Genomic DNA, 27,297 nt, shown 5'->3' with positions numbered 1-27,297 from the left:
TCTACTTCTGGTGGGTCCTTCTATCCATCCTCCCGACTTCCTATCACTCTCTATGGCTTTTTCCTATGTTCACCTTCTGTCAACCGATTGCTTGCTCCACTTCTTGACCTAGGGTTAACTTTATTTAATCCTGTCCACAATGCTCAAGCAGAAAGCTCTTAGATTAAAGGCGTGTGCTCGGGCTGAGCCTTGCCGCAATTAGAAACAGGCTTTTCCAATGAACAACACAATCTCAGGCTTTACTGTCCTGCAACAGTACCGCCTTGTTACACCAGCGCTCTGCTTCTCATATGGCTCTTTTACTACCTCATCAGAAAGGGTACAGGAGTGTCTTGAGATCTAATTACACACATAAAGACACACACACACACACACTATATATATATATATATATATATATATATATATATAACTTATACTTCCTACTTAGAATTTACCATCCATCCATGATACATACATAGACATAAACATTACTCCCTACTTTGAGTTCACTATTCATCCATGATTAAAGATCTCTCAAGAAACCCAACGCACAAGGAACATGTGAACACAATGTTCACAGGACAAACCCACAGCAAAAGTACTGAATGGGGGAAAAGTTGAGACCATTTTTCTTAGCTCTGGAATGAGGTAAAGATGCCCTTGTGTTCAACACAGTACTGGAAATCATAGCCTAAAGCGATAGTGTAAGGAAAAAAAAAGCATCCAGGTAGGAAAAGGAGACATCAAACTGTCACTGTTTGCAGATGACATGACCCTGCAGATAGAGAACTTTACCACAAAACCGCCAGAACTAATTGAAAAAAATCTGTAATATTGGTGGTTACAAAAGGAACTTGCAAAAATCATTAGTATTTCTGTATACTTACAGAAAATGACTTGAAACAAAAATCAAGAAAAAGTTTTTTGTTTGTAATAGATATAAAAGTAAAGCACTCAGGAATAAATTTAACCAAAGAGGCAAAATATCTCTGCACTGAGAACTATGAAATATTGATGAGAGAATGGAAGAGACTACAAATAAATGTAAAGAATTAATATTGTTAAAATGCCCATACTTACAAAAGTGATCTCTAGATTTTCTATTTTTCAGGCAGAACATTGACATACTTTCAAAATTAAATTTCTAAGCTGTACTCTGGGATAACCATCTCCTCCTTCACAAATTCTCTTAGCCCATCATCCCCCACTAGGTAACCACTTTCTTGTTTATTCTTCCTGCATTACTGGTGTCCTAACATTGCCTTCATGTTACTCTTTAATAATAAAATAGTAAAATTAAGCTAGTCTTATAACCAACTTAGTGTCTTTAACCAGCACAAAGTGTCTTTCTAGAGTCTGAGTATATCGCGGGAATAGATCATTGAGTCAACTTTTCCAGATACACAGTGTGGGTCCTAGAATTACGTAGATTTCCTCTTATTGCCTAAAAAAATTGGCGATTGTAATTTTAATATTGGTTCTTTTCCCAGTGTTTTATTTTGTTTTTCTTCTTCAATGATTCTTTAACTTCTCTTCCAGTTCAATGATATTGCTCTAACTTCCTGTACTCATTTTTCTGTCTCATTTTCATTCTCCAAGTATGATTCTTGTCTCTTTCATTGCCTTTATTAAATTTCATTTGAATTTAGGCTATGTTGGGCACTTTGAAATTCTATCCATTTCTGAGATGGGTTTATCGTTTTACTCACTTAGCTTTTTTCTTTTTGAACCATTATAAATTTACTATTGCAAATCCACCATATTGAGTCCATTTAGTGTTGCTCATTTGCACACATGTTCAGGCCTGACCATTTGGAACTGGACAGTCTTTGCTGAGCATCCCTGGGGAAAATGGACGCTCTCTCAATATCCATTGCCTGGAGCTCTTCATCTAGAGGAGACCCTTGCAGCTTTCCCTGTTCACAATGGCGTGTCAGCTGCTCTCATCTTTATACAGGTCTTGTTCAGGCACTCACATGGTTGAGATTTCATGGGTGCAATTTCCCTGCCATGTCTATAGAACAGCGTTTGGTGGGAGGTGTTGCCACAACTTGTGTGGCTTGGGTCCTGGAACCCTGAAAATATAACTAGGGTCAGTGAAGAAATGAAGTGACAGACACACAGTTGGGAAAGCTGGGGTCAGGTGGGCTGTTTGTGTTCTGGTGAAGCTGAAACCACGGCACCACAAGCCAGAATCTCAGTGTGTCTGTCACAGACAGCACGGGGGACAGGAGTTAGTTGGGCTTGGTGCGGGGTCTCTAGGGGTGAGCAGTCTCAGGCTGTAAACACTGAGGAGGAAGCTACAGTTGCTAGTTTTTACAAACACTGCGACACCCACACCCAGACTAAAGGAAGGCTTTGCCGTCCCACCCAGACTAAAGGAAGGCTTTGCCGTCCCTCTCAGCCTGATCCAAGATAAGGCTTTGCTGAATTCTGTGGGTCTGAAACATTCATTGGTCCTTGGCATAGCCGTGCCTACGCCAGCAATACAGATTCGCTCAGGCCTTCATCTGTTCTTTCCTGATTCACTCAAGGCTTCCTCAGCTCCTCAGAAGGTATTCTGGTCTTCTGGCTTGTACCAATTTTCTTCTCCTTCCATGATTTTCCCTTGGGTATATGGATGTACAGATGTGTCAGCTGGGTTTGGGTACCCTAATTCAACCAGTTGTGAATTTCTCTAATAGTCTCAATCTATTGCAAAGAGAAACTTCTTTGATGGGGTAAGAGGTACATGCATCTTGGGTATAAGGATGAGTATTCGGAATATAGTTAGAAATCATGTTGGTGGAGGGAAATGGTAGTTACAGGTTCTCCTTTAGTGTCTGTGGTGTCTCTAACCACAGGTGGGTGCTTGGGTTTAAGGTGCTGGGCACGAGTTCCCTCCCATCAAGCCAGCCTTAGGTTCAATTCGACAGCTATTGGCTACCTGCAAGATGAAGGTGGCACTGTTGTTCCACTGGGGCTGTCCTGATGGGCTAGTGGTCGTTGTGGTTCATGGGCTTTGCAGCGAGGGAGGAGCTCTTCTCCCTTGGCAGCTTGCACGACAACTCCATACACTGTGAGAGCCAGACCTCAGGGAAGAGGCTTCCAAAGGAAGAACAGTGACCAGCCACAATACGATTCAGGTGTGACATGCTTTTAAGAAGCGTATTGAAATGCAGTTTGTGTGAATGAACTTCTAAATGATGGGAGGCCAAAGCACAATGTTAATATGATTGGAGATCCTAATTTGTGGATCTGGTATCCTGAACTCCTTCCCACCCCGTAACACCTTTCTTTCTCCTCGCTGTCATGCATTCAGGGAAACCCACATCTCTTCTTCCGGGAGAAGCAGTACTCTTCCCGGGAGGCCAGGCCTGGACCTGATCCTTCACTTTCAGGGCTCTTCCCTCTGCCCTCGCTACCACCTGCGGTCAGTTTTTGCCTTGCTGGACTTCCTCCTTCACTTTTGTCTCTCTCGTTGTCTCTCCTCCTCTCTGCTATTTCTCACAGTTGCTGATGGATTTTCTTGTCTTGACCTCTGTCCCTGTAGGCGTGTGCTGGGATTGTTTAGTTCGCTCCTTATAGGAAATCTGGAAGACGGGACCCCCTTCTCTACTGTATCTTGTACCTCACCTGTGTTTCTGATTTTGATAGTAATACCTTTGAATAGAAGTTCTGGCTCAGGTGCTTACCATACCGGTGGCAACTGGATGGAGTGATTTTAGAAATCTTTCAGGGTACCCTGCTCTGTGTTCAGCCCAGCAACAAGCCGAATGCCCTTTCTTTATACGCATATGTTTTTGTTTTCTGATTTCCTTGATAATTCCATATTTAATTATGTATATTTTTATCCCTTTGCTTACCTATTGATAAACTTATTGAAAATAGAAATGAGTCTCTTATTCATAGTTATATCCATGGCCTAGAGCACCAGATACTTAATAGGCACGCAGGAAATATTAAATTGGAGTGAAATTTATTATTATTTATTATTATTATTATTATAAATTTATTATCCAGGTATGTTCTACTTTTTCTTCTAAAGTGTTGAATTTGTTTATTTTCATTATAGATACTTAAAAAAACTCTCCAAGGGTCTCAGAGTGATGAAATGGTAGTATCACACCAAACACCAAATTTGATACCATTTGGCGATGTGGTATGTATGAGTTGGCATTCAGCAAGCCTGTATAAATTATTTCTAATTTGATATGAAACACAGTTGATATTTATTATCTGGTAATTAAAAAGAATATGAAGAAAAGAGTCCTCTATGAGAAACAGGATCATGAATTATTTTATTTATATGAGCAAGAAAATCATTAAATATTCACCCAAATTCTGGAAAAACATTCTAGTTCCACAGAAATAATGCTTTTATAGTACAGATTCCCAGTCACCCACCATAACGGTAAGACACTGACCCCAGGGTCTCACCTAAGGCCTGCTAATGTCGAGAAAGCCAGCATTTTTGTTGAGCTGGTCAAGTGATTATACGTGTTTGAAGACAGACCTGTGGTTTGAAAACTGACCCTTCAGTGCTCCCTCATGACCCCACCAGACCTCAGAAGTAGTGGATTTCCACACTGCTTATTGTGCTTCCAGAGAAGAAACATTGTTTGGGCTAGTGAGATGGCTCTGGTCCTGTAAAGATGTTTGTCACTGCTAAGCCTGAGGACCTGTGTTTCAACCCAAGACCCAAGTGGTGGAAGGAGGAAACCAACTCCTGAAAGTCGTCCTCTGCCCACCACACGCATTCACATGTCACACACACACACACACACACACACACACACACACTCTTTTAAACAGTATTTTTAAAAGCCTTTTTTATTTTATGTGTGTGTTTCAGTACTTAATTGTATGTCTGTGCGCTGCGTGTGCTGTGCGCCTGGTACCTTCGGAGGCCCAAAGAGGCCATCAGATTCCTTGGAACTGGCCACCCCACCCGGTGTGGGTGCTGGAAACTCAACTTAAGTTCTTGGCAGAGTAGGACGGTTCTTAATCACTTCGAGTAAGAACAAGCAACAAAGTATTTCTAATGGGAAAAACCCAACACAACTGTGTTTTGCCAGTTTAAATACAGTTCATGTAAAGTATAAGAGAGTTAACTCAAAAAAAAAAAAAAAAAACCAAAAAAACAAAAAACAGAACAAACATGTTTGCCTTTCGTGTTTTTGTAGGTTGGCTGCTTGGCTGTTCACTTAAAGAGTTGCAGACAGTTTTCTCACAGGTGTATCCTTTGGGTTTGTAGCTCACACAATCGCCATTTCTTGCTGTTTTGGTTAGCCGTGGCTGAGTTACTAACTACTGGAAGACACAGCAACTTGAAATACTAGTTGTTTCGTCCCCCCAACCCTCTATTCACCCACTAGGGGGACCTTCTGCTTCCCAGCGCCTTAGCTGTGGCTGCGGTTTGCCTGGTGCTTCAGGGTGGACACCAGCACGGGCGGGCATGGCCGGTGTGCTCCCCAGGAGCCACTCATATCCCCCTGGCACTCAGTTTAACACACACTACACACATTGAAAAGAATCTTCCTGTTCCCTTAAGTGATACACTTCGATTCATCCTAATGCCATTTTTAGTTAGATTCATTGAATTTATGTTAGAATGATCATAAATGTCTGCTCATTTTCAGGGACAGCAAAAATAAATCCCACTTTTTGGTATAGAAGTTAAAAAAAAAAGATTTTAGCAATCTGTGATTTAACTTAATCTTCACGTAAGTGAAAGGGAAATTGTTATGTCCTTAGACATATTTACTTTAAATTGGTGCATTGTTTTTGGCTCTCTGAGATTGTTTTCCTATGTAGCCCAAACTGGCCTTGAACTCTCAATCCTCTTGTTCCAGCTTTTCAAGTGTTAGGATTAGAGGTTTGAACTAACATACTCCTCTAGTTTTATTTTTAAATCATTCTTGTTATGGTCTCTCTCTCTCTCTCTTACTTCTCCCTCTCTCTCTTCTTTATTTAGGGAGTTTTCAAAAAAAATTCTATAGAGACATTTTAAGACACAAATCTTGAAAACTATTTTTAATTCATGAAGTACTATAAAAGCAATACAGTAGAGTGAAAATGAAGACTGGAGAATTAGAGTAGAACACTTTCCTGTAAATTTTATCTTGATATTAAATTATTCTCAATTTATATGCTTACTTAAAACTTTTGTACATAATATCATCCAGAAAATTATGTCAATTATACATTAGATATGCTTAGTCATTTTCAAATTAATATATAGAAAATTTGCAAAGGAATTATGGTGAAAACAAGAGAACAAAGATGTGGTAGGTAGATAGACACTGTGCCTAGCAAGGAGAGGCACAGATATTATTTTGAAAGTTTTTTCTGTTGTTTACCATACTTGATTGATTTTTATATTTTGGCTTGGATTGCTCAACAGATTTTGCAATGTGTTCTCTGGTCAATTACAAGACAACTTGTTTCCTGAATATTTTCTTTTCAGTCATTGTACAGCAGCATGTGAACTTGTTCATGCGTATCTCTGTAAACCACATTGTCAAGTACACGAAACTTCGTAACTTGAAAGCCGATAACAGTGAGAAGAACTATGTACTCAGGTTTGATGAAGTGAAGTATTTTTCTGTACAGGTAATGCTAAAACTCTCTCCTCAATATAATGATGTATCTTTACAGTTTCAAATATTCTAACTACTCATACCTTTTGGGGGAAAACAAGGTAGATGAGAACCAGAAGCCACGTCTTTTCGTTTGGGCTTACTCCTCTGCGTGGCCTGTGGTGCGTGCTGAAGTGCTGTGACATGCCTGGCCCAGCATTCTCTTCCCTGACGTGTTGTGTGTGAGGTTCTGAGTGTTTATCATAAATAAGGTTTCCTCTCCCTGCTCTTCCTTTTTCATGTCTTTTTCCACCCTTTCTTTTTTCACTCTCCGGTTCTTTCTTTCTTTTTATGTAGTCCCTTAATATAGTCTCCTCTAAATGTTTGCACATAGATTTCACAGTTTTTGTAACAACCCCAATATCTCCTCATATCCCCTCACAGACAAACAGACAAACACACACACACATACACACACTCATTTTCTGCTGCTTTTTCTCCTCCTCCTCTTCTTCTTCCTCCTCCTCCTTTTTCCTCTCCTGTTTTTTTGAGACAGGGTTTCTCTGTGTAGCCCTGGCTGTCTTGGACTCACTTTGTAGACCAGCCTGGCCTCGAACTCACAGATCTGCCTGTCTCTGCCTCCTCTAGTGCTGGGATTACAGGTGTGCACCACCACACTTGGCCACACACATTTTCTTGTCTTTTTGGGTGAAGAAACTGAGGTACTATGGGTGAAAGGATTTCACTGGGGTCATAGGGCTGGGATATGGAGGAGCCGGATGCATACACTCTGGCTTGAAATCATGTTCCATTAAATTGGCACTCAACTGGAACTTGCTATGTTTCTGTTTACAGTTCAGCTTCTTAAAAGCTGAAATAAATCTGAGCTGTTCAGCCATGCAGGGATGGCACAAGCCTTTAATCCCAGCACTTGGGAGACAAAGGCAGAGGCAAGCAGATCTCTGTGAGTTCAAGACTAGCCTGGTCTACAGAGTGAGACTACCCTCCATCTGCTTCAGATGGCTATTTTATTTCCTCCTCTGCATGAGAGTCAAGCATCCTTCTTTGTGCCCTCCTTGGCTTCTTTGGGTCTGTGGATTGTAGCATGGCTAACCTGTACATTATGGCTTGTATGCATACCATGTGTGTCTTTCTGGGTCTGGGTTACCTCATTCCGAATGACCTTTTCTATTTCCACCCATTTGCCTGCAAATTGTATGATGTCCTTGTTATTCCCTCTTCATTTGTCAGAATGGCTAAGATAAAAAATGGGAGTAACAGCATGTGCTGGAGAGGATGTGGAACACAGAAACACTCTTTCATGTACAACCACTTTGGAACCATTTTTTTTCTTCATGTGCTTACTGGATATTTGTCCTTAGTCATTTGAAGCGCATCTGTTCAGCTCATCTGCCCATGTATTGACTGGGTTATTTAGATTTTCAGTTAGTCTTCTGAGGCCCTTACATATTCTGGATATTAATGTCCTGTCAGACGAACATCTGGCAAAGAGGTTTTGTTTCTGCAGTTCAGCCTTTCGACGGATCACCCCTGCTTGCCCATTCCCGAGGCTGTCCCCTGAGCTGCTCGAGCGCCTTTCGGAAAGGCGTTGCCCAGAATTGGGTATTGAAGTGTTTTTCTCTAGGCTTTTTAAAGTTCCGCTCCTACCCTGACCCTTCCATCCAATCTTGATTTGTTTTTGTACAAGGTGGAGGTCGGGACCTTGTTTTTCTACATACGGGGATTTGGGTTTTTTTTTCTAGCACTGTTTGCTGAACTGTCTTTTCCCCAATGTATATTTTTTGTGCCTGTGGAAAGCCAAGCAGCTGTAGCTGTGTGGGCTTGTATTTGACTCCAATGTTCTGTGCCTGTTTTGTTCCAGGGCCATGCTGGTTCTGTTACTATGGCTGTGTTAGGATAATTTTGAAATCTAGTATTATGAGACCCCCAGCATTGTTCTTTCTGCTTAGGATTTCTGAATCACTTCATCTTGATATGTAATTTCAGCAGAGTGTTGAGGGAAACTCTTTACGTATAATTAAAAAGACAATGCAGGCAATAGATGATTTAAAAGATTATAATTAATGTTAGCCACAAACAGGTCCTGATTTTGCTTATGTTAGAATATGTGGAATGATGAACTTGAAAAGTCACAAAGCTAACATATAAAAACTAATGATTAGTAAATACCCATGAGAGAGTATAACTTATGGCTCAATTTATTTGGAAATCATGTCTGAAATTCAGACTTAAAATTTAATACTTCTTTTCATGTATTTTGATATTGAGGTTCCCAGACGTCAAGATGATGAGCGGAATAATATTTTATTAGAACTAATGCAAGATGGAGGAAATTCAGAAAAGCCTGCTCTTTCTTTAGCCAGTACTGAGTCACATCTTTATGAAGTAATACAGGTATGTATGAACATACCAGGTTGTTTTTGTTTTTGTTTTTGTTTTTCGGCTAGATGGGCACACAGACCTGTAATCCGCGCGCTTGGAGGGTACAGACAAGATAGGAGTTCAAGTTTATCCTTGACCACATAGTGACTGAAAGTCCAACATAGTCTCAAAAAGACAGAAAGCAAAACAGAAACCAGTCTTTGTTTTTTAAGTCTCTTTTTAACCATACTGTCTAGTTGGTTTTGTCCTTGTGGCTCCTGATATCTAAGAGACTCCTTTTGTTTATCACGTGCGTAGGAAACAAAGTTTATTCTAAACATACGAAAAATATTAGAATTGTCAGATAGCATGAGGCTTAAAATAAGAACTTTGAATTCCCACACAAGATCATGTAATTTGGAGCAACAGAGGGAGTGGGGAGGAGTCTGCATTACTTTCTGACCTTGACCGGTATGTGGGCTCTGGAAAAGCACCTTTGCCTCTGGGTTCCCAAAGAAACACACTTCACGGTGATGGTGAGAACTAACAAGAATGCTCCCTGGGCTGCCTTGTCTGGCCTCAATGGGAGAGGGTGCATTTTAGTCCTGCTGTGAATTGATGTGCCAGGTAGGGTTGGTACCTAATTGGGGGGAGGGGCTCCCATTCTCCGAGGAGAAGGAAAGTGGAGAACTGGGGGGAGGTGAGTGGGGAGGACCAGGAGGAGAGGAGGGAGGGGGCTTTGATTAGGCTATAAAATGATTAAATAAATTAATTAATGAAAAAAAAAGAATGCCCACTGAAGTACTCAGCATATAGTGTACGAGGTTCCTAACCATGGAATGCTGGCGGGGGGGGGGGGGAGAATTAACCATGGATGTTGGGTTGGGGGAGACAACTTACAGGATAGCAGAGACAACCACAGCTGGGGACCAAGGATGGAAGATTTCAGATCCTGTTCATACCCCTGGGGTGTGAGAAGTCTTCCACCTAGCCGAGGGCTTGTTGTGGAGACTGATGTTGAACCCCCCAAACCAGCTGGGGATTGCTTTCCAGAAAGGGAATTCCAGCCAGCGGAAGCAGTTCTGCCTCTGTGAAAAGCTAATATCTACATTTGGTTCTGTCATTCACACCTGGACTTCTCTTTTACTGAACATTCATTATATTTGTATTTCAATTTAGTTAAAATTATATTGTACTTGTATTTTAGCTATTGAATTCATGCATATTTTCAAAATGACTACCTCATTTTGTATTATAACATGCTTTCGATAAACTGCTGTTACATACGTGAATAATTCATTTAAGAATTTTTTTTTCTAGAAAGGCTGCTTTACCGAAGTATTGCAAATGATGCATAGAAACAGTGTAAGAGCTTTATAAACCTTCCTAAGATTTATGCATGTGTGATATTTTAACACTATATAGAATTTACTCTGATGGTATATAGCTTAAATCTTTATTTTTTTATTAACTTAACCATAGCTATTTGAATTAGTATAAATATGTGAATTAGAAAAATTACAGTATTTGCTCATAAATCCTTTACTTATTTTATATAAAATTTGATATCATTTTCCAGACTCAATTGAATTTTGTTTTTATAACAACTTTAAATTTACAATACAATGTTATTCTCCCTTCCATTTTCTCCCTCCAGCCTCTCCCATGCTTCCCCTGCTCTCTCTTTCTCTCAAACTCATAGCCTCTTTTTCTTTAATTGTTATGTATACGCATCTATACATGGCTTCTTTTTCCAGCCTCGCTGGGAGTCTCTGAAGAGGTGTTTGCACTTCCTAATCCTGAACATGCTTAAACATTAGTGATTTGATTAACTGAGCAATCCAAGAAATCCCTGCTGTCTCTATCTCATGGCCAGAACAGGGTCAAGGAACATAGAGTCACTGAGTGTGGGGCTCTGTTTTCCTTCATGCCTGGTCAACCTGAGGTTGAGAGATGGGATTGATCGTCTCAAACACAATTTGATTTGGAGTGTGTGAGTAAATAATTTGAAGTTTTTATATAGAAACTATGTATGTATATGTGTCAAAATCTTAGTGAATCTTACCAATAACTGGGAGTTAAAATTTTGTATATTTGACCATCAGCATTGTTTAATTTTAAGGTGAAAGGTTTATAACTTTCTGGGATTTGAGCAGAACCCTCTTTTGGAGTTCTTTGGGTAAATAAAAGTTTGCTGCTGTTGCTGATGTTTTAACGAAGATTCATTCTGGGCCTTTCTAAATGTACAGATTTATGATATTATCTCTTTCTGTCACTTCACTAACATCCTTCTAATCAAATGATAAATTCACTGCATTTAGGTTATCTGCAGGGTAGAAGTGGAATTTATGTTCTCCTATGGAAACTTTGGTTATGGATTTTCACATCAGGTTAGTTCCCTTCTTTTAAAAACTGTATTCTGTTTGAGCTTGTTAATCAAGTCATTCTCTTTTGAGCCTCTATTTTTTTCCCAGTTGGACAACTTTTAAAAGTAAGCGTTTTTAGGGATGGGATGTGGCAGAAGGCAGTGTTTACTTAGCCTGATGACCTGGCTTCAATCTCAAGATCTCACATAGTGGAAGGAGAGAGCTATCTGCCAGAGGTTGCCCTCTGACCTCTGCATATATGCCCTGGCTCATGCATCCCCCTAAAACATAAATATGTGTTAAAAACAAACAAACAAACAATCATTTAAAAAGAAATGCTGCATTACATTCTGATCTTGACCTATAGGGGCTTTTCTTCACTTCATCATGTGTTTTATTATACATTTAAGATGATGTTTTATTCAAACTGTCTTTATTATACAATTTCCTTTTTAATTGTCTCTACACACATTATTAAAAAGCAGTGCTTTCTTTGGTATTTAATTGAGTATGGAATTTTACATCTAGAAATACTCAACAAAATTGCAGTCATTGATCATAGACACACAGCCCTATGATCCCTGCATTCAGACTAAAGAAAGAATTATTCTAGAAAAATCATACCAATCTATAAAAACACTGTCACCCAGTGCTTGACAGAACTCTTGATATCCCTGGGTCACCAGAACCAGGCATGTGCTAACCTGGTCCCATTAATGCTACTGCTGTAGAGGAGATCTTTCATTTCAGAGTTGTGATTAATAATCTTTGGGTAAATTTTAATTAGTAATTGAGAATAAGGAGATCGATCTTACTAAATAAGTCTACTGCTGTGTTAAAAAATTCCTATGTTATGTTGACATTTTTGTCCGCAGTGTATCACGATTGTTAATATATTTTGAAACAAGTGTACAGATGACAGCCACAAAGAACAAGCCCTTCTTTTTTTTTTTTTTATCCGATTTTACTGTTTTTGCCATTTGTTTACTTATTTATTTGTGTATTGTAACACTGGGTGCTAACACAGAGCCCTGGGCACAGTGGGCAGATTCTCTGCCATTGGGTTACATGCCCAGTGCGTGGCTTTTAGAAATAGAGGCTTTCTAGATAGATCTGCGGAGGTCACTTCACACTCGTGATGCCCCTACCTCGGGCTAGCGTGTGCTGAGAGCACCACACTGGTGCACTGACATGCCCACTCCTTTTGCTCTCTGTGTGTGCACGTATGTCAGGGTGCATGTGTGTGCACATGTGCGCGGAGGCTGGAGGTGGACCTGGAGGGTCATGCCTGAGGAGTCCTACACTTGGTTTTCGAGACAGAGTCTCTCACTGGGACCTGGGGCTTACCAACTAGGACAACCCAGAGACCCTCCTGCCGCTTTCTCCCCTGCACTAGGCTTACAAGCCCACGCCGCTGTGCCCGCCTTTTTATGTAGGTGTTTGGCATTCAACTCATGCGTGGAGAGCACTTTGCTGACTGAGCTATGTCTCTAGCACTTCTGTTCTTGTGAAGAATTACGCCTTGTTACAGTTCCCGCTGTCATTGCTTCCATACGCTACCCTTAGCAGTCATAGCTTATGAGTATCAACTGTAGAGGCAGATTTGTGTCCAAATCTAAGCATCACACGTACCAGGAACTATTCTTGAAGAGAAGGTCACTTTCAGCTTTGTGATCCCAGCCCTGGCGAGGTGGAGACCGCAGGATCCCCGGGGCTTGCCTGGCAGCCAGCATAGCCTACTGGACGGGCTCCAGGCCAGCGAGAGACCTCGAGTGATGACACCCGAGCTTGTCCTCCGGGCTACACGTGTGCACACACACGAGCATGCACCTTCAGACACAAATGAGACATGTGTGTGCACGCACAGAGAAAGCAATAACTTATTTTCAGATAAAACTATATGGGGGAAAAAAAACACCTGGCTGTCCAATAAAAGCACAACTTGACCATGAGCCTTTTAGTGATCTACTCCCTTCCTCACCTACCGTGGGGATGTGAAAAGACCTCCAGATGAGAGGCAAAAAACTCTACACTCATGCCCCGTGTTTCATACTATTTGGTAACTTTGAATGAATCACCAATCTTCAATGTGATCTGTTAAATATGCACACTTACCTCATAGTTTTATCAAAAGGATTAGAGAAACTTAAAGGCATATAATGATGGTTAAATGTTTAGTACCTGACAAATTTCCTGTCTTCTTCCTTATCATCTTTCCTCCCCCTTCCCTCCCCTTTATATCACTTAAGAACTGTATCTGCCTTTGGGGCCTGGGGGTGTTAATCCTATTATGATGAGTTGTAACTGAATTTACTTACATTTTTATTCAGTTAAAACCTCTTCAAAAAGTCATTGAACCATCTATGTTTATGAATATTACACCTCCTCCAGAAAGAACAGATCCCCTCACGTAAGTTTCACTACTATATTAAGATTAAGTGGCCCTTTAAGGTTGTGATGGAGCATATCAGGTTATCTTAAGAAACCCTGAGACGTATCTGAGATTGGCCAAGCCCTCAGGTAAGGGGAGCACTGAATTCCTTTGCTTAGTAAGGTGAGAGAAAGAGCCGGGTATGATGGCTCACGCCTGGAACCCATCACTCTGGAGACACAGGCAAGAAGGTGGGGAGATCGTGGAGTCACATAAGACCCTGTGAAGAACAAGCAAGCAAAAAAGATGGGAGAGTTTCTCCGTGTCCCCCTGGAGAAAAGAGATGAGGTGTGAAGATGAGGGGTGCCTTCTTCGTGAACGAAGAGGTGGCTTAATGAGGGAATTAGCCAGCAAGAGTCCTTCCTGTGGAACACACAGGACGGCTCCTAAGATTCACGTGCCTCGCGGTTGCCAGTTCCTGCTCTGTAGGACAGTAGTGTTAGCCTACCCCACACCACTCCAACTGTTACTGCCAACCGGGCTGTTAAACAACAACAACAACAACAAAACCTGTGTTAAAAAATGTTAGTTGGGCTGAGGAGATGCTCTGCAAGTTACATTCAGGTTCCCGGCATCTATGTAGGAAGCCAGTCATGGCTACTGATAACCTATAGCCCTCAGCTTTGAGAGACAGAGACAGGCAGGTCACTGTTCGCTGGCCAGGCTGGCTGAAATGGTGACCGGCAGGCTCGGTGGAGGGCCCTGCCCAAGGGACATAGAGTGATAGAAGAACGCTTGCAGGCTCGGGTTTTTCCGTGCTCGGAAACAGTTGCCAGTGTCTGAGGCATCTTCTCCCATAGCTCGTGTCCAGCAGCCCACGAATCAAGGCACGGGCATGGAAACTGTGCCACTCATTAAAACTCCTAGTGATTCATGAGCAAACCTTGTCTTCCGCTGCCCTGGAGTCATTTCCGAAAAGGTAAACGCTTCCCCTGAGAGGCTGCACTGAGCTAGAAGTTCAGTCTGCCACCAGCCGCTGGGCTCCTTGTGACCCAGAATCCGCAGGCGAAGGAGGCGGTCACCGCACCGGGTAAATGATTGACACCGACAGCCAGAGAAAGCACTGAGGACCGCCTCACGGTGGGCCAGAGGGAGGGGGTGCGGAAAATGCAGGAGGCGCTTCAGGGCCTCTCTTGACGTTGCGATTCCCCCTGAGTAAGGGGTCTTTTGCATTAAAAATCATCTGGAGGCCTACAAGGAAAATCTCAGTGGAAGCCCTGTGCTCTTCTGGAGGACCAGGGTTCCGTTTCCAGTTCTGGCACTCTCTTTTGGCTCCCACGGGGACTGCAAGCACGTGTTACACGGATGCACGTGCAGGCAAAAGACAAAGACAAATGAAATATAAACAAATTCAAGAAAAAAGGATGTGGGGTAGGGGCGTCCAATGGCGTGGGCGTGGACGGCCAACGGCAACTGGCGGAAGTTGACGCTCCCCTTCCTCCTTGTGGCCGCGGACGGGACTCAGGTCCGGTTTTGGCAACAGGTACCTTGACCTGCAGAGCCACCTCACTGGTCCTGAATAGGAGTCTAACAGAAAACTCTATGTTAATCCGCATGGGACTGTTCATGGCCCTGAAGGATGAAAGTTGTAATCACGCCACCAGGTAAGGCGCCGGCTAAGCAGGGAAGGACAGAACAGGCAGTGTCATACGGCCAGTTACAGAAACAAGGGCATGCTTGCTCTGAGCATTTCCTCACAGGTCAGTTGCGAATATGCTCATGTGCATTTGTACATGTTTCCCCCCGTCTTATCCCCCTATCGTACAGCACCACGATATTAAAGTTCTGGGACACTGAGACCGTAAACATCACTGAGAACTTCACTTTCTCTTCTGGTCTGTTGGCAGAGGATAGTTGTATCACGTCAGGTGGAACTGTGTTCACGTGGTCAAAGGCACTCAGGGAGGCAGCAGCAGGTGGAGCTCTGTGAGTTCAAGGCCAGCCTGGTCTACAAAGCAAGTCTAGGGCAACCAGGGCTACTCAGAGAAAGCCTGTCTTGAGAAAAACAAAAACAAAACAACAACAAAAGAATGATTGAAGATGAATACAGACGCCAGGTTGACAGGAAGTGGATTTAAGATTATTATTAATTCATGTGCCAACCTGACTGACCACAAAATGACAAGATTTCAGTCAGAACCCTTCCTGGAGAAGTTTATATCGACTCTCCTTTGTCCCTGAGCCTGTCTGCTTTGAACAGGGATTGTGCTGTTGCCTCAGCTAAACCATTGGCAGGCCTGGGTCAGCAGCCGGCAGACCCACCCCGAGGACCTCACGCCTTGATGACCTCATGAACCAACATAGTGCACCCTACAGACGCTGTCTCTCTAGACAGCCCCGACTGACACAACGGGGCAGATGACCAGATTAATTTGTCAGATGTTTAGGGTGTTTAACCATAGTTCTTGAAATTTGGGAATGGTGGGTCAGAGGTGGAAGGTGACAGAGCAAAGGGCAGAGACAATGGTACTTCACCCGTGTGGTGCTTCCACTTCCTGAGCCAGGGAAGACAGGAAAGAGCATAGTCAGAGAGTGGAGAAGCCACACATTCTATTAACACTTGTTAAGATTAAGGTGCTCACCACTGTATATAACAAAGGGCAGTCAAAAAGACACTTGCTAGCTTTTAGATGTGTAAGGGGACTTGATCTAATTATTCCTGGCTTTCTTTTTTTAAAAAATTATTTCCTTGTGCATAGGTGCTTTGCCTATGAGGGTGGGTATCAGATCTTGGAGTTACAGACAGTTGTGAGCTGCTATGTGGGTGCCGGGAACTGAACCTGGGTCCCTTGGAAGAGCAGCCAGTGCTCTTAACCGCTGAGCCATCTCTCCAGCCCCATTCCTGGCTTTCTTGTATGACAAATGGATTCAATAAAAAATTGTTATTCTTTCCTATATTACATCCTGAATGTAGTTTCTCCTCCTTCCTCCTCCAGTCCTAGTCCCTCACCCCTCTCTTCATCCACTCCTCTGTTTCTCTTCAGAAAAGGATTCAATAATTCTTATCCTGTGAGCTTGCTGTGAAGGTGGAATAAGACAGTCCAAACAGACCTATGAATACAGTGCCTGGTACAAAAGCTAGTTCCTAGAATTAGTTATTTGAAAGAATGAGGGTCTCTGAAGGCAGATTTGGCTATAAATGGTTACTAAATGATCTGGGCTCAAGGACTTTCCATTTCTCCTTCCTTTGGCTCTCCCCTTTATCCATCTCTACTGCCCATGATCTTGATAGGACGAGTAACCAAGAAAGCACTTCTCTCGGGATTCTGACTCTGGCTTTCTTCCTTAGCTCTGTCTTGTTGATGGTCCACGGTGGCGGGTGAGCTGGAACAAGAGGAAGAGCAGTGAAAACAGCAGTTATCACACTGATTTTAGGGTTGCACTTTTCCATAGTGTTGGTATTTAACTCTATCACTATTTTTCAGAAATGTTATTACTCCACAACGAATAGAATACCCAGCATTCCTATCCCCAGAATTTAATGTTACCGTCGGGGCTGCTGACACCAACCAGGCATCTGTGGTGCAACTTGAAAAACTTACTGAGAGGCCCCGGGAAAGGTAAAAAGTACACGTTTCCTTTATTTGCATGCGGGTTTATATCATTCCGGTTCCTTCTGTTGAGCCATGGGCTTTCAGCTTGCCTACGAATACGCCCTGTGATACTGTTTCATGTGTTCCTGTTTCTCAGCAAATTAGGTGCTTTATTACGGCAAGAAAAGAGGTGGAAACTCATTCATGAGAAAGAAAGCAAGTTGCTTCCTTCACTCGTCTGTTCCGTAGTCCCTAGTGCTATTTTTCCTCGTCATCTTCTCTCTGTCAGTCAGGGTATTCCCTTCTCACTAATGTTCCACTTCATTGGCTTGCTCTTTCCTTTTAATCTGCTGTTGAGCTAATTCAAACGTGAGTTTATTTTCTTTCTCAGTTATGGAATTTCCATTCATTTGTATAGTTCCTTTTGCTTTGCCCAAATTCTCAGCCGTGGGTTCTAACTCCTTGTGTTATACTAATCTCTGTGTTAGGTAGTCCAGACCTCTGTAAAATACCACAGGCAATGTGCCTCAATCTGTAGGCATTTATTTCACCCAATTCTGGAGGCTAAGATGTCCAGGATCACAACACTGGCTAAAGCCATTTCATGATTTATAATTTAATGTGTATTTGTTTACCCTTTTCAATGTCTAACTATTAGATTCTTACATTCTTTGAGAAAAGACAGCATGGCTCTTAAACCACCCCACTGTGTGTTTGGTGCTTAGGGAGCACCTGACAAATGGTAGATGTTCAATGAGTGTTTGTTAAACAGACAGAATGTCAGATTAGAGGACAGGATGTGTTCTTTGGTCATGCAGCTCACATTAGAAACTTTATGAAGGTGGAAAACTAATTGTGCACATACTCAGTTCTACACACATTCTCCTAGATTATTACAGACCATCATTTTGTACAACAGCAGCAGAGTCTGGATGAAATATATTTTGAAATTTTGTTTGAAAGCAGTGCTCTAAAAGCAGTGAGCATATGCAGATACAGGAAATACAGAGGTCCAGATCTGCTGAGCCCATCGTCCAGTGCCATATCTTCAAGGGACTTGATGGTAGCCAAGGCAGTAAAAGCCGAGCAGAGCTAAGATGGATATACGGTCACCAAGAAACAAAAGCCAGAGCGCAGTGTGTCCAAGGGTGATGAGCCTCACAAACACCCAGCCTTCTCCCGGGTCAACAACTGTGACAGACTGTGTCTTTCAATGCCATGCCCCGGCTGCCCTACTTGCCTCCATTGGTCCCCATTCTGGCATTAGAAGTAGCACGTGACCGCCAGATGTAAAAGTGCATGCCTTTTCTAGAGGAAAGTAATCCCAAGAGCCTCAAATTTATTCCACAAATTTCCAAATACGGTGTCTTGCACACAGTAAAACTATATGCAAGAGGATCTAATATTTAGCATGTGCATGTACACACACACACACGAGCAAAAGTGAAAAAAATTACACTAGGCACAGACTGGAAAAAGATCATCACCAACCCTACATCTGACAGAGGGCTAATATCCAGACTATAAATGAACTCAAGAAGGGAGGGTGAGACGGGGAGGAGATGAGGGAGGGGGCTACAGCTGGGATACAAAGTGAATAAATTGTAATTAATAATAACAATAATAATGAAAATAATAATCTAAAAAAGAGAAATAGATGAACTGCAGGAAGTCTTTGCCCATCCGTTTGCCAGTTGGTGCCAGCTATGAGCTAGGACCTGAGTTTTCCACAGGGCTTCTGGTAGGCTGTCCTGGCTTCATTACAAAATGCCATTCTGTATTCGACTGGAGGAGCACTGTAGGGGGACACGCGCCACTGTGCAAGCATTACTCACGCTTACGTCTGTGTCCCCATAATCCTGTCCCATCAGCCAAGACAAGGCTCGTGGCCATCCTCGGGGACAAAGACACGAGTTCTAGATTCAGACTTGTAAGGAGGAAGGTAGCTAAGAAATTTTGCGGTCAAAACAGTGTCTCCTGAATTCTTAATATGGACATCCTCAGTACTGATGTTTGTTTGTTTGTTTGTTTGTTTGTTTGTTTAGGGGGAGTATACTTTGCTATAAGTTTTGCTATACAGGCTGTCCAGACTTTTGGTTGCTACTTGTGTTCTATTACTTTCTGCAGGAACTTCTGTAGCCACTGTCGTCCACAGACTTGGCACTAACGTGTTCTCCGTGAGCTCAAGCAATGCATGGCCATTTACCAATATATGAACCTTATTTTTGTTTTAATCACTTTTAAACTATATCCTTAGATAATATATTGACAGTTTGTCACTTTTGGAACCTTATGCAAACAGATATTTACATTGCATTGTTTTTATGAGAATTTTACCATACGGATTCTTCTGTCACTTGCATTTTTTTCATCTCTAGCTGATTACTTTGTTTAGGTTGGAAAAAATGAAACATGAATATAAAAGTCTGCGTACATGGATAGAAAAATCTCAGTATTTAAAGAACCTTATTAATCCAAAAGCAGCAAACAAAGAACCACAGGTAACCTTAGGAAAACTGCAAAAATGTATTCTTTCATATGTAGTATGCAGTATGTATGTTTAGTAGAAACATGCATCGAGAATTAAAAAGGTTTTATCAGATAATTGCCGATTCCATGAAATAAAATACTATTCACAGTTCATATTCTTTTCCACATTAACATGTACCGTTCAGTGTTTATTCATGATTTATAAGGTTTAATTAATTGGCCAACTTGAAGTCAGCATTTCAGTGGCGTTCAGCCTGTCCACCAAGTTGCCTGTCCATCACCACGGTCAAGTGTAAGACACTCTCACTGTTTAAACAGGGGTAGCCCCGCACTGGGTCACTACTCTCTCAGTTCTCCCGTTGCCTTCTAGCCCTCTGCAACAGCTGATCTGTTTACCTCTGTGTGCGTTTGCCTACCCCAGACACTTTCTTTTTTTAAATTTAACTTTATTTTTATTAATTACACTCTATTCACTTTGTAGCCCAGCTGTAGTCCCCTCCCCCATCCCCTTCCACTCTCCCTCCTTCATCTCCTCCCATGCCCCTCCCCAAAGTCCACTGATGGGGAGCTCCTCCTCCCCTTCCATCTGACCCTAGCCTCTCAGGTCTCATCAGGAGTGGCTGCAATGTCCTCCTCTGTGGCCTGGTAAGGCTTCCCCCACCCCCTGCTCCTCAGTGGGACGTGTTCGAAGAGCCAGCCCCTGAGTTCACGCCCAGACATTTTCTAAAAGTGGATTTATATGTAAAGAAAGATGTGGCTCTTTGAGGCTTACTTTTTTCCCTCTCTTCCCATAAAGTCTTCCAGTTGCAGCATATATCAGAAACATATATGCATATATGTAGAAAGAAACTTCATTGTTTCTACATACATTTCTATTGTATGGATGTACTATGTTTGTTTCTGTGTTCATCTGCTGATGAACATTTAGTTCATTTACACTACTGAGATACAGTGAGCACTCATGAGCAAACTTTCATTCTTCTTGAGATGGGGCCTCACTATGTAGGATAGTCTTAAACTTGCTGACAAACTTAGACTCTGCCTTACCCTCCCATGTGCTGAGATCACAGGTGTGGACAACATACTTGGCTTTCTTGTATATGTTTTTATGTGGACAAATGTTTTTAAAAATTTTCCCGCATGAATGCCCAGGAACAGAAGCCAGGTCATATGGTAATTCCCAGTTTCAAGGTTTGAAAAATGGCCAAACTCTTCCTGCTTTGCCATCTTACATTCCAATAGAAAGCGTGTGCTGGTTTTCAATCTTGAACTCTTGTGGGGTTTTCCCTCTGCATTGTTGCTTGTCCTAATGTTCCTGACAACCTTGTGTTTTAGCTCTGGCTGTCCTTGACTAGCTCTGTAGACCAGGCTGGCCTTGAACTCACAAAAATCCGCCTGCCTCTGCCTCTGCTTCCAGTGTTGTGATTAAAGGTGTGTGCCATCACAACTCCTCTTGAATCCATGCTCTGTAGATTAATTTTATCACCAACTCCCTCTTTGTCCTCTGTAAAAAATTATAAAAGCAGAAAAAATATTTTAGTGCTTTAGGTATTTGCCCAACATGTTTTCTTTCTTTCTTTCTTCCTGTGTGTGTCTAGGAAATACCAGAATTAAAGACTGAACCAATGGAAGAAGAGCCTAAGAGTGTGACCTATGGTAAAAATCAAGTTAACTTTCGTGTTTATTAAGATAATTAAAGCAACATGGTATATTATAAAAGTTACTTACTTAAAATGAATTTCATTTTTGTCATAGATCAAATATTTTATTATTGTACCAATTACATTTGTATTTTGTAATAACCTCAAAAATTATTAAGAGCTTTTTAAATTTTAAGATAGTTACTTATTCTATGTGTATGGGTGTTCTGCGTGTGTGTCTGTGTATCAAGTATGTTTCTGGTGCACTCGGATGCCATCAGAGAGCATCACTTTCCCCAGGAAGAGAGTTAGAGGTGGTTGTGAGCTGCGTGCGACGTGGGTGCTGGGAACCAAATCTGGTTCTCTTCAAGAGCAGCCAACGCTCATACTGTTGAGTCATTTCTCCAACCTGAGGAGTTAAAAACATAATGGTTCTTTGTTCTTTAAAGATAGAAAAAGTTCAGTTTTTAACTGTGATATTTATAAAGATATTTTTGTTAAGCACTTTGAACTATAGAACTATTGAGGTCAGAATGTGTGTTTGTGTTTATGTCTGTATGTGTGTGAAAGAGAGAACAAAGAGACACAGAGAGACAGAGAAAGAGACAGGCAGAGAGAAATTGTAGTGGAGAAAACTCAATTTGTATCATTATTAACCAATTACTTGTTATTATTAATTACTTATCAGTAGGATATTTAATTAATGAAAAATGGTGTTCACACAGTCTCCTAAATATTTCTCTCGACTTCACTTAGAAAGCAAGTTGAAGTATACCACTGTACTTTAAACACATGGTTAAAGTCTTTAATTCAAGTATGTAATATAACATCTTGTTGCAAGGTTGTTTTTTTTTTTTTTTTTTTTTTTTTTTTTTTTTTTTTTTTTTTTGCTGCAACTTAATCATCTTTTCATGCTATTTCCATTTCCCCAGCCATATCAGCCATTTCCACAGATGTGCATGGACTCACATTTCTCCACTGTACTAAATTAGGGTAGCAGAGCCGTTGTATCTCCAACTACTCTACATGAAAAGCAGAAGCTTCTTTTGGGTGCTGCTTTCACTGTCTGGTTGCTAGAGATCAAAGCCAGGCCCTCAACTATGCTCAGCAAGCATTCCACTGCTCTCCCTCCAGAGCCCTAACTCTCATGCCTTAAGTATAATATAATCACAGGTTCCCGCTTCAGTATCACACACTGGGAAGAAGGGATAGTTCTCTCTCTCTCTCACTCTCTCTCTGTCCTTCTTGTATTCTGTTTTTCAACTCTCCAGAGGGTATTCCATTTTTTAACATATCCAATGGGCCATCTAATGACTTGATTCTTCTTTGGTATTTGTGAGACCTTCAGGGTTCCAGCACATACATAATTATGTCCATGTTTTCACAGATAAAAAAAACTAAGAATTGATTAAATAACCAGTTAATTAGAGCTCACAGCCATTAACTGATAAGAGTTGACTCTGAGCTCAGTCAGTTTGACCCTATAGAGTAAATATTAACCACATTTCTATTTACATAATATCTTCTGCAACACATCTGTAAAACGATGTTCTATAACGTATTTTATATCTGAGACATCACAGCTAGGAAAAACAAACTGAGGGAGGAATGCCATCAAGACATAAGTTCTGAAACCTTTTTGGTCCTCTACAGATACTTCCATTCTTACAAGATATCCTTTTACAAGAAATCCAGATAGGCTCGAAATGCTGAGTGAGCAAAACCTACTCCATTTTAGATGATAGGAACACATAAGACAGCTGCTGTGGAGGTCAAGAAAGAATAAGATCATGAGCCAATATTTTTATTTTTTTCAGGACATCCTAAAACAGAATTCTCCAGGTATTTGAGACACGTTAAAATAAAATAAAAAAAAATATACCAGGCATGGTGGTGTATGCCTATAATATAGTCACTTGAGTGGAAGGCAAGAGGAATCAGGAGTTTGAAGCCAATTTGGGCTACAAAACAAGACCCTGTCTCAAAAATAAAGCAACACAAAACAGCCTCCACCAAAACAGAATTACATAGCACTATAGACAAAATTGGCCTAATTATAGGCCAAATGGATGCATGTACAAGATTCTACACAACAGGAGTACATAGAATATTCTTCAAAATAGAGATCACTAAAAAGCCAACAAATTTACAGTAGTTTACATGATACTGAATATCTCTTCCAGTTACAATGGAATGAAGTTAGAACTGATAGCATAAAAAAAGAAAATTCTCAATATGTAGGAATTTAAATTTTTATTTTTTCTTTTATTCTTTTCTTCACAATTTATTTATCATATATCCCGATTGAAGCCCCCTCCTTTAACTCCTTCAGTCCCATCCTCCCTCCCTCTTCCTCCCATCTCCTTCCCCTAGTCCAGTGAAAGGTAGAGTTCTCCACTATTGCCATCTGCTCATAGCTTGTTAAGTCTCATCAGGACTGCCTGGATCCTCTTCCCCCGTGGCCTGGCAAGGCTGCATCATCAGGGGTGAGTGATCAGAGAGCAGTCAACTCAGGTCATGATAGAGGCAGCCCCTGATCCCCTCACTCAGATATCCAAATGGAGACTGAGCTGCCAATCAGCCACATCTGAGCAGGGGGTCTAGGCCCTCTCCATGCATGGTCTTCCTTTGGTGCATCAGTGTCTGCAGGACCCCCTGGGCTCAGATCTTTTAGTTTTGTTGGTCTCCTTGTGGGGCTCCTGATCCCTCCATGTGAATGAAGGTCACCTCTACAGTAAACCACAGAATAAGTGCAAAGGAAAATTAGAAGGCACCCCAAATACATTCAGTGAAGCGAAAGCAATGCTGAAAGGCACATTTATAGTGAGAGGTCAGGTTATGGCAATAAAGGCTGCCACAGGGGGGAAAGAGAAGATAAAAGGAGAAAAACAATGCAAAAATAGTGGGATTGTTGATGGAATGTAAAATGTTCCAGGGAGTTTGGGAATACTGTAAAAGCTACACACCAATTCCTGCATGCCCCATTCCACCTTCTTATTTCTCATCTGCTCCCCTTGTCTTCCCGGAGACTCATCAGCATGTTTGTACTAAGGTAATGTTCATGCCTGAATAGCTACTTTAAAGTTGCCCTTTATTTGTAGGGAGAAAAATTATAATCGTAGCTTATTAGTGAACATGCATGTAAGAATTGCAGTGTTATTTAAATAAAACAGAGTATTCATTATTTTAAACAGATACCTATCACAGAAAATCTGAACTTTTTGCAAGTGAGGTAAGATAATTTCTTTTTTTAATTTTATTTTTCTTATTAGTTACATTTTGTTAACTAGATAATTTTTTTTAATTAAAAAGATGTATTTAATTTTGTGGTTTGACTACGTGTCCCAGCCATATTCATGCATGGTTCCCACAGATGTCTGAAGAAGGCACTGGCTCTCTTTTGGAACTGGAGTTATAGATGGTTGTGGCCACCATGTGGGTGCTGGGTATCAAACCTGGGTCCTGTGCAAAAGCAGCCAGTGCTCTTAACCACTGAGACATCCCAAAGAGAATTTATAATAGTCATTATTCTATGAATAATGTGAAGTGATGGAATATTTATAAGTAGAAGAATAGGTGCAGGTAAAAATTAAAAAGCATCCTTAAAGTTACTCAGTTATTTTTGTTATGACAATATCAATACTGTTAGAAAATTTTTAAGTTAAATTACTCTATGGAAACAAACGAGCACAAAACAGTAACAATTTACAGTGCATAGCAAGGAAGAGGGGTTAACAGTATAAGAAAAGAAGAAATCCATGAAACTTGACCTAAGATCTGAGAAGCAGATGGCCTAACCATGTTTTTACTTTCACCAGAATCGGTTACTACGATGTACTACGATGTGACCATTGGCCATGCACTAACAGTAGACAGTTCATAATAGAAGTCAGTAAAACATGGGATTAGCTTAAGTTTTCATTCTATTAAAGAATACTCTTCGTGTAAACCAGTAAAGAATAAAAGCCCCGTCTCTACTTTTTGATGCTACTTAATTATTTCCATCAAGGTTCAGTGACACCCAGATGTCAGTTGAGGAATCAACATGTACTGTTTCCTCCACGTCAAGGAAGGGAGTTGGGGAAGCAAGTTAGAGGCTTGTATGACATTGACAGCATTTAGTTTAAGGAGCTAGCCTTGGTTTTCCCTTTCTTTATATTACATTTTCCTTTGTTTTATGATGTAGTTGTGATATTGTCCCTTGTGTTATTTTGGTACTGAAGTTTTCCTTGTTTTATGACATTGGTGCATAGTATGACAGTAAAACGTCGGTTCTCAGATTTCTTTAACATGTAACCAATTAACATGCAATCTGGACATACGCAAGCAAGCCACTGCTTCATAAGCCACTGCCTTATCACATTGTGAATAATGGTCTATCTAAGTATAAGATTTCTCAGCGTCTTATTGAGAAGTGTAATAACTTACAAATATCAATTGTAGTACATAAAGGACAGATAACAATGCATTTTGATTTATCGACTTTAAATATTCACTAGTGAGGGCTGGAGAGATGGCTCAGTGGTTAAGAGCACTGGCTGTTCTTCCAGAGGACTCAGGGTTTAATTCCCAGCACCCACGTAACAGCTCCCAGCCATCTGGAATTCCAGTGTCAGGGGATCTGACATCCCACACAGATATATATGCAGGCAGAACAGTAATATGCATAAGATAAAAATAAATTAGAAGAAAAAATACTCACTAGTGAATAATGATTAATTAAGTTTATTCTGCTGCTCTGTTTTTTTTTTTTTGTTTGTTTGTTTTTTTAGCATGCGGACAGTGATGAAAAGGAAGGCCTGGTAATACCAGTTTTGAAGCTTTTGAATCAAAGTTCCCCAGAGTTTGGTTTTCATAGAAGTGGTGAAACATCACCGTCACTAGATCTTCCCCCTATTCACAACCTGCAGATAACAGAAGAGGACGAAATGCCACATTATTCAAGAATTTATGATCAAGAAGACAGGTCATTCGAAGACAGGAAAAATGTATTGTTTCCACCGGAGGAAAACCTACCCCCCAGGTTTCCAAGCGCTTTTAAGTTAGCCTCATCTCTGCACGAGGTAAAGTTGGGACACTCGCCCGTAAATCCTGAGAGAATAAGGAGGAGGAATATAGGTTTTCTCTCCAATACAATGAGGTATCAAAGCAAATATTTTAACAACGAAAAGGAAGAGGGCTAGTTTGGGTTCCCGAGATTTGAAATGGAAAGGTGCCATAGATGTGTCTCCCCCACAGCAAAGCTTCAGACAGAAAAAAAACCAAAATATTTTTTAAATCAATTAAATACCAATAAATTCAAATTTTATTCAAATACTTCTAAGTAGAAATGTGTCTAAATATGTTTCTACTCTGTGTGCACTCATCAATTAAGGGAGAAAATCCTTTGAGAGAAAAGCTCACCATCAATAGTACAAATTAATCTGATTTAGTGTATGACAAAGGACATGTAAAAGCCTGAGAAGTTATTTTAGTAGAATTAAAAAGAACCTATTGCATTACAAAACCTAGCACCCGTGAACCTTTGTTTCAAACTTGTGTAGGTTTAAGGTTTACTAAGAACGTTTGTCCACTCCCTGCTCCTCTCCTGCAGGCTTCCTCTTCATCTCCTCAGTAAGCTTCTCCTACTGGCTTTTGACATCCAAGTGTCTAGCTCTATCTCTTCATCTTTTGATGGAATCAAAGCATCACTAAATTTCCTCTGAAATTCCAAAAGATATAATTGTATTAAATAACTCTAGCTGGGAACTTAATCTTAATTACTTAATCAATAGCTTAAAGCAATGTAATTTGAATAATGTTTTTCTTTACTTGCTGTGAAGGTGTAACACATGCTCATAAAAAAGTTTGGAAAAATGGAAAGCATTAAAAGCAAGCTAAACTGGGTGATGGTGGCACACGCCTTTAGTCCCA

The 27,297-nt window shown here is 41.0% G+C and overlaps 1 protein-coding gene across 1 annotated transcript in view; it reads left to right on the top strand.

The window, feature by feature from the left end:
• C2cd6 (C2 calcium dependent domain containing 6) overlaps window positions 1-27,297 on the top strand; it is an 85,814-nt gene that overhangs the window by 5,909 nt on the left and 52,608 nt on the right. Inside the window, exons 2-13 of the mRNA XM_060367837.1 lie at window positions 4,037-4,123; window positions 5,148-5,199; window positions 6,431-6,576; window positions 8,832-8,957; window positions 10,245-10,289; window positions 11,246-11,314; window positions 13,621-13,700; window positions 17,147-17,281; window positions 19,650-19,755; window positions 21,343-21,400; window positions 24,579-24,616; window positions 26,157-26,566. Of these exons, the coding sequence (XP_060223820.1) occupies window positions 4,037-4,123; window positions 5,148-5,199; window positions 6,431-6,576; window positions 8,832-8,957; window positions 10,245-10,289; window positions 11,246-11,314; window positions 13,621-13,700; window positions 17,147-17,281; window positions 19,650-19,755; window positions 21,343-21,400; window positions 24,579-24,616; window positions 26,157-26,566 (1,352 nt within the window). The remainder of the gene's footprint in view (window positions 1-4,036; window positions 4,124-5,147; window positions 5,200-6,430; window positions 6,577-8,831; window positions 8,958-10,244; window positions 10,290-11,245; window positions 11,315-13,620; window positions 13,701-17,146; window positions 17,282-19,649; window positions 19,756-21,342; window positions 21,401-24,578; window positions 24,617-26,156; window positions 26,567-27,297) is intronic.

Source organism: Meriones unguiculatus, chromosome 15 (genome assembly GCF_030254825.1).
Source record: "Meriones unguiculatus strain TT.TT164.6M chromosome 15, Bangor_MerUng_6.1, whole genome shotgun sequence".
NCBI classification, from domain to species: domain Eukaryota; kingdom Metazoa; phylum Chordata; class Mammalia; order Rodentia; family Muridae; genus Meriones; species Meriones unguiculatus.
This window is presented reverse-complemented; position numbering and strand designations above follow the sequence as displayed.